The sequence below is a fragment of the Notolepis coatsorum genome (genome assembly GCF_963971535.1).
Source record: "Notolepis coatsorum genome assembly, chromosome: 6".
In the NCBI taxonomy this organism is placed as follows: Eukaryota; Metazoa; Chordata; class Actinopteri; order Aulopiformes; family Paralepididae; genus Notolepis; species Notolepis coatsorum.
The window spans coordinates 48,804,520-48,812,989 of record NC_140170.1 but is presented as its reverse complement, the minus strand read 5'-3'; the positions used below and the strand labels follow the sequence as shown (position 1 = coordinate 48,812,989).

At 47.4% G+C, this 8,470-nt stretch overlaps 1 protein-coding gene across 1 annotated transcript in view; it reads right to left on the bottom strand.

The window, feature by feature from the left end:
* Nucleotides 1-499: 499 nt before the first annotated feature.
* The window catches only part of far1 (fatty acyl CoA reductase 1), a 73,289-nt gene continuing 65,318 nt past the window's right edge, over nt 500-8,470 (bottom strand). Inside the window, exon 13 of the mRNA XM_084316351.1 lies at nt 500-1,334. Coding sequence (XP_084172477.1) covers nt 1,172-1,334 — 163 coding nt within the window. The 3' untranslated portion in view covers nt 500-1,171. The remainder of the gene's footprint in view (nt 1,335-8,470) is intronic.

The following is an 8,470-nucleotide window of genomic DNA, read 5'->3' as shown; positions in this document are numbered from 1 at the left end:
GACACTCAGGGGTGGTATGTCCTAGGCTAGGGGGACACTCAGGGGTGGTATGTCCTAGGCTAGGGGGACACTCATGGGTGGTATGTCCTAGGCTAGGAGGACACTCATGGGTGGTATGTCCTAGGCTAGGGGGACACTCATGGGTGGTATGTCCTAGGCTAGGGGGACACTCATGGGTGGTATGTCCTAGGCTAGGGGGACACTCAGGGGTGGTATGTCCTAGGCTAGGGGGACACTCAGGGGTGGTATGTCCTAGGCTAGGGGGACACTCAGGGGTGGTATGTCCTAGGCTAGGGGGACACTCAGGGGTGGTATGTCCTAGGCTAGGAGGACACTCAGGGGTGGTATGTCCTAGGCTAGGAGGACACTCAGGGGTGGTATGTCCTAGGCTAGGGGGACACTCAGGGGTGGTATGTCCTAGGCTAGGAGGACACTCAGGGGTGGTATGTCCTAGGCTAGGAGGACACTCAGGGGTGGTATGTCCTAGGCTAGGAGGACACTCAGGGGTGGTATGTCCTAGGCTAGGAGGACACTCAGGGGTGGTATGTCCTAGGCTAGGAGGACACTCATGGGTGGTATGTCCTAGGCTAGGAGGACACTCAGGGGTGGTATGTCCTAGGCTAGGGGGACACTCAGGGGTGGTATGTCCTAGGCTAGGAGGACACTCAGGGGTGGTATGTCCTAGGATAGGGGGATGCTCAAGCTGTAGATATTACATTTTTTTCCAGGAATGAGAGAATGGGGTTGATTCTTGGGGATTAGATGGGGGGGGGGGGGGGGACTCATTCAATTGCTAGCTAGTCAATAGTTTGACCTGGAGCTTTGTGGTCAGGGTGTCGGATCCGGGGGTTAAGTGTAATCTGTGGAGTACTGTGGTTTAAGTGAGCGAGGACCTGGACACGGAATAATTGGTTAGGTTGCTGTGAACTAAAGGCTAGTCCAACAGTCCAAGTACCAGTCCATGGCCATGTTGTGTGGGCTGGTTTTAATGTTTTGCTTTTCCCCATTTGAAGCCTAAGGTATCAGGGTAAACGTGTGGCCAGAAATAGGTAGCAAGGTAGATCTGTATTTAGGACCGCAAGCCAAGGTATCTCCTCTTCCATGGCCTCTATTGTGTCCTTGCGTCATCTTTCCATCCCTCCATCCATCCATCCATCCATCCATTCATCCTTCAGTATCTCATGGTAGAGGAGGCTCTGAAGTAGGAGAGAAACTTGAAGCAGAGGCTGACCACGAAATACCAGATGTTTCTGGCCATCTGGGAGCGGGCGATGAACATGCGCCAGATAAACACCACCAGGACGGTGTTGAACGTGTAGCGGATGTTCCTCAGCCTGGAGAAAAATGCACAAACACACACATTTTCGTTGTCACTCTGTCCACATAAATGGCAAACAGGCGAGGGGCATGAACACTGTAGAGATGCAGTCAAGATATGTCAGACCTTCAGTTACATAGTGCGCTCAAATGACACACATATTTTTACATTTCCATAATTTGTCCAGCATGGAAGACGAAACGATATTTTTTTTATTCCATGACTTTTCCATGACCGTATGAACCCTGACTTTTTCTTCTATACCTGAGGACGTTCCATTGACTTACATTTATTTGTCTAACCCAGGGGTTCCCAAACTTTTCAGGCCGCGACCCCCAAATAACGGTGTCAGAGAGCCGCGACCCCCACTATTATAGGAGGTAAAAAAAAAAAAAAAAATGTAATTTTTTATTTATTTTTTTATATAAATGTATGGTTGAAACATGCACACGTTCAAACGCACACACACTAATAAGCATTGGAGGCTTTTAACCAGGGCCGGACTGGGGAAATCATTCAGGCCAGGAAATATAGTGCAAAATATAGCCCCAGTCAGGCCACTTTTTAAGCAGGGGGTCTGGGGGTCCCCCACCAGAACATTTCTTGTTACAAAGACATCATTTCCTGCCTTTTTTTATTTTTACCCTTTAAATGCCAGTGTTTGTGATGGCATCACAAATTATTGTTAAAAAACAGGCTATGTATGATTAGCAACAACACTGATTTTGATGGATTTTCAGTTTTTTTGTAATGTCAGATTGAAAATAATACAACCTTTTATTCAACTTCAGCCCTGATCATAACACCACATATTCATTTTATAATTCTAACTGTTGTGAAGGGCCAGATTAAACTGAATATATATATGTATCGTTTGATATACTTTGTATATTATTTATATATATACACGGAATATCCCTTTACCTACGTTCAAACCAGAGTAATATTCGCTCTCCTATTGGATAGCACCCTAGGCTCCAGGCAGTCTCGCACTCAGACAGGTGCAAGGGGCGAGTTTGGGGCATGTCAGAACATGCCTTTGGCAGTGTAGTGATTCAGGACCAAAGTGGTTAGGTTTGGAACTAGATAATCACTTAAGTATAAATACAGTGCAAGGTGCGTACAGCAGTAATTCAAGCTTCGTTCATTCAGTTCATCTAAAGCAGCAGTGTGACAAGTTCGGTAACATTGAAGTGAGCAACCGTGCGTTTAGAACATGTGCGAATAGAATAGTAAAAGTGTCAGAGTTTAGTGAAGTAACGTCAAGTTCGACCTAGTTTAATGTGAAGTATAGTGCACAGGAGAATCGGCACCGGCGATTGCAGAACCATTCCTGGTTGGATTATATTGCTTTGGGACCGTGACCACCGGAGAAGAGCACCGTTGATTTCCACTGTCGTTTGGGATTTAACCTCGTGAGGATTACCACTCGGGCCTGCCTCTTGGAAGGGGCTGGCTAGCTGTCGTCAATGCTGTCGAGCATCTTGGATTACAACTATTGCTTTTGTCTGCTGATCAAGGGAGTACAAGCCAGCGTTTCCGTTAGCCGGTAATTACCGGTATTTGACTGGCAAAATCTGTTGAAGTCCGACAAATTTTATCTCTCCGGTCATAGTGTCCGGTGAAAATAGTTCCCTCTGGGCACAGTTTGATTATTTGAATTGTATTTGGATGGGCTGGAGTTGGTGCGTTGAACGAAACAATCATTGCGTTTGTTGTCGTTGCTTCGCTCAGCAGCCGGTCTGGTAATGACGACGCTGTGTCAGTGAGAGCTTGTTGCTGGATTTGCGGAAGGCATGCAGCTGCAGACCCACAGAACCCACCAGCTTTGCTGGCACAGTGCGGTCCCCAGACCTGGAAAGCTGCTCTGCGGGTCTGCAGCTGGATGCTTCTTGCAAACTAACTGCGGCGCTCGCGCTGATATTGTTGGACCGGCTGCTTGGTGGAGCGACGATGAAACGAATGTAATGAATCGTTCGTCGCATGGGCTATTTAATTTTGGCCTGTTTTGGTACGGTTCGGGTGGTCAAGTTGTGCTTGGAGGGAGTTGTTTTCACCGGACATTATGACCAGCACCAAGTCGTTGGGAGGTGGAGTATATACATCACGCAACCCCACGATAATTTTGCCGTCTCTCTGCCAAATTTCTCAGTTCTTCGCTTGATATAATTAATACAAATGTCCAATATAACGGAATTCGTTAGCTCATAAATGTGATTATAACAGACTGCTGTTTATTAATGTCGGGCCGACTGCCCACAGACACCTATTTGATTTAAAGTCGGCAGCAGCACGGAATCTCTGGACTTATTTTATTTGGAATATAATGACTGTATACGCAAAAGTAGCCTAGCTTTAAGTTAAAATATTATAAATCTACATGCCTTGAGGATGTCATTCTTTATATAGCCTGTTGTTTTTAAGCTCAATAAACTCTGACCGGAATTTCTCTCATTTGACCGGTAGATACAAATCTACCGGACCCTGAGACCGGCAACAATTTTTTCTAACGGAAACCCTGGTACAAGCACCGACTCCTGTACCTGGAGCCTCTTTATTCCTCATTGACTCAGACGGAGTACCCGAACTTTCCTCTACCCATTGTCTCCAGTTGGTACCGGTGTTGCCCTATATAATTGCTACTATACAACAGGTGGTGTCAGCTTAGACCCATCATAGTATTCCTGCTATTCTTAGTGACTTATGCTCTTGACTGACTTTACGTATATTCTTCGCCATACAAGCGCGACCCTAATTCTCAATCTGTAACCTAACGTTGCCTAATAATAATAAATAACCCTCCAATAGAATTTCGGTGTCAATGCCGTGTTCTTGTGAGTGTTCACCATCAATATTTGATGTACTGTTTGGCCAGTAATTAAAGTACATAACTAGCAGTGGTTTAATATATCACAATCTTTAATACAGTCAGGGTTTTGTAACCCCTCAGTTACACTAACCCTTTAAATGCCAGTGTGTGTGATGGCATATATTTGCAATATATCAAATGCAAAGTAGATTTTCCTGGGGGGGATTATTACAGGCTAGCATGTGTCAATGATTAGCAACAACAGTTTTTTGTAAGGGTCCCGCCTCCACCAATCACATGCGGCTCCCTTTGTGTGTGTGTGTGTGAGAGCAAGAGAGAGAGAGAGAGAGAGAGAGAGATAGTTCTCCAACTTGTGTGAGTTGCAGTGATCTCCTGGTTGTTCCCCACCTAGGTTATCTAACAACTATTGCGACGCTGCAACTAGAAACACTGTCCTGGCCTGCTTCTAAGTTCAGTGGCCTGACTGCAATTTTTTTTTTTAATCATTTTTTATTTGGATTTTTCTTTTTTTTTTGGGAAATCATCTGGTCTAACCAATAAATGCCTTACCCCAACTCCAAACCGTGTTTGCACTGTGCTGTGACCAAGGGAAGTTCTCCACCCAGTCGTAAAAGAAAGGATCACTGCTACTGTATCTGTACCATTCGCTAGGAATGATAATCTGATGAGTACAGTTTGCGAGCAGGAGTACATGATTTACTGAGACATTATCCCTGGGGTTAACGTGCGACAGCGCTTTACTTCAGTCTTTAACGGGAGGAATGAGGTTGAATCCCATACGCCTGTCCATACGACAAGAGTTTAGTCTTAATCTACTGCTTTAGCTATGGTGATCCAGACATAGCACATAAACTCTCAACACAGAGCTGTAATGACTCTGTACTGAACCGTAGCCTTGAAATGCCTATTTGTAATGCCTAACTGTATAATGAATTCAACCAATACACAATAAATTGCTAGGTAAAACAATGAGTGTACATTCCATTATACATGGATGGATTATGCCTATACTACTATGCACTCAGAGTGTAGCACTCAAATTTGACTATATGCATTTATTTTCTTTCCCTCCCATACACATTTGTGTGGAACTCTCTTTGTCATTGCTTGAGCACATACATTTGGGTCTCTGATGGCCTACTAACACACCTGAAATTAGACAACCCAGTCAGATGTTTCTGGGCTGCCTAAATCAGAAAACATGTGACTCAACAAGCCAATCAGATTAGCCTCTCCCTCCTATGTCGAGTAGGGGCTCATAGACATTTTCAATACAAAACAGACAAACAGAAACAACATTCATAAAACAAGTCTTTTTGGTTGCCAATGCTAAAGAATATACTTGTCATCATTATCCCTTATATCAACATATATTTCTCCCAAATACATCACTTGTATTTTACATTTGAAAAGGTATTTCTACTAGTATTTCTTTCCATGTACTTGTGTCCATAGAGGGAGAATGGATGGACAATCCTAGTTGTTACAAAGGGTCAGATTAAACCGAATATATATATTTATTGCCTGAGATCCCATGTATAATATTTGTATATCGTTTGATATCCCTTGTATATTCTTTGTACATATACACGGAATATCCCTTTACCTGGTACAGGACAGACAATAATATTCGTTCTCCTATTGGAAGCGATCCCCTAGGCGCCAGTGACTTACCCCTAGAGCTGACTTGAAAGCTACCGACACGAACATGTCCCAACTAGCCCCGGTTCCGCGTAGGAATACGGCTACCGAAATACGAATGGTACTATTTGTTCACCGTGCACATAAATAGGGCGCAAGAAATGTAGAATTCCTCTTAGTCCCTTGTCCCGTTCAGTCTCGTTCAGTTCCAGTTATCCAAGTGACGTCTCTCCCCACTACGCAACGTGGGCAGAATAGGGCTCGTATTGCCCCAAGATAGAGTCTCGTGTTATCCTAATACGTTTGTTTAACGTATCGTTCGCTACTTACTAGTAAAAGCCTTCATTACGAGTCAAAGACCACGTGAAGTGGGTAATTGTGTGTCTACATAAGAGCACTTATTGCCGCGTGCTAATAAGGATAGTAACGTCAAGTTCAACCGTGGACCACCGCGCACCACGGAGGATACCTACACCGGACCAGCAGAGCCACTTTCCGGCAAGGATTATTATTCTTCATTCTTCACCAAGCTGCTGGAGCAGAGAACCGCCTACCCCGCTGCTACTGTGGGATCTACACATGTTCGTGGGGACATCACTCGAGCCCGTCTCTGTCGTACCAGAGGCTCCACGGCTTTCACCGGCGCGGCGCGCACATTGAGAGTACAGAGGCTGCCTTTCCCCGCTGCTCCAGGGAGTAAGATCGCCTCCGTGGACCCATTGACTTTCATAGAGCATTGCCTCCCCCTGCTGGCTTACAACCGGTAGTACACCCCTTTCCCAGAGTACCATAGAGATAATCCTTAATATTCATTATTGATTTGCCTGCACATTCTTTGCCTTATAAGCGCATCTAAAGTGACCAAAGTAATGTAATATCATATTCTTGCTGTAATAAATATTCTAAACGAGTATTTGTGTGGAAACCGGGTTATTGTGGAGAAGTTTTCATCATATACCTTTGTACGGCATTGGCCAGTAATGTACACAGACGGTAGTAGTTTAATGATACTAATACTTGATTAATACAGTCAGGGAATTGTACCCCTCAGTTACAATTGGTCCTTCGAGCCGGATAATAATTAGCGTAATATTAATATAATATTAATATTGACATGGCCGATGACGAACACTCCACAAACGGTTCTCCTAAGCTAGATCGCCCGCAGCGCAGACGGCAGCCACCTCCCTATCTAGAGGCTTACGCTGTCAGTCCAATACCTAGCTTTAAAGGGAAGTTAAACGCGGAAAAAGTAGAAAGTAAAATTATGTCCGACCCTAACAACCAGGCTACCCCGCCAACAGAGGCCCTAGTGGGTTCTAATGTAACTGACCAAGCTCACGGTGGGGACCAGGAGGGAACTGACACGACTTTACCCCCAGACAATACCGAAGAAATAGTCCCCGATCAGCTCCGGGAGGAAGACAACCCTAAAGAGACGCGCACCCAGGAGACGGATCTCCTCGGTACGCAACAGGAGAACGGATCTCCAACAAGTACTGCCGGGAGCCGATCGCCCCGAACGGCGTCTTCCCCCAGCGAGGCGGACAAGATGCTGGCGCAAGCACTCATCGCCACCCTGGCAGCCTCCACCGAACGCGATCGACTTCAAGCGCAACAGACGTGCGAGCGCGAACATTTTGCAGGCGAGCGAGAGCGCTTCCAGGCGCAACAAAGGAGTGAAGACGACCGAATAAGACTGGAGACCAGACGCCTCCAGACAGAAGAGAACATTGAGAGAAGCCGCGCCGCCGTCGCAAATGCACAGCTCCACGCTGCCCATGCCAGCGCCAATGCCCAGCGCGACGTCGCCAACGCACAGCGCGACGCTGCCCAGGCCAGCGCCAATGCGCAGCGCGACATCGCCAATGCCCAGCGCGAAGCCGCGCGCGACGCAGCCCATGCCCGGCGCGAGGCAGAGCGCGACCGGCTGCAGGCGGAGCTGATGGACAAACTGGTTGCCATGGCGACACCCCCTCACTCCGCACGGAGCTCTCAGAGATCGTCAAGACATGGGTCTAGGACACATTCCCCTACCCGACGAAGCGACCCGGGACCCCGCCAACAGGAGGATCCTGTCCACGTCTCGGAACCCCCTCCCCGGCCGGTCCATACGAGACCTAGCAACCGGGAAGAACCGGACCACGCCGAGAGACTGAACAGAAGACTCCAGGTCCTAGCAGAGGGAGAGGAGGAGGAGGAGGAGGAGTGTCAAGCCGACCAGCAGCAACGTGCTCTGGCCCAGGAGGCCCAGTACAGCCCCGACCAGCAGCAACGTACTCAGGACCAGGAGGTCCAGTACAGCCCAGAAGTCAGCCCCGAGGCCCTGCGCTACAAACCCCCGACTCAACTCACGGGTGAGTTTGACGCACCGTCAGCCCCGAGGAACAGCACCTGGGTACCCGACCTTCGGTACCCACCAAGTACCAGCCCAAGATGACACGCAAGAGGAGACTCGCCTAGGAGGCCTCTCCCCCAACGCTCACCGAAGTGCCAGTCATCCATGACATCATACATTGGCCCACCGACGTTTCCAGACTTCACCCATGAGAATCGAGCACAGTATACGGAGCTCCGGATGTGCTTAGAGACAATGATGGTGGATGTCACTGATGAACGCCACAAGTATGCAATATTACTGCAGCACCTGAAAGTGCCCCGAGCGCACAACATAGCGCTAG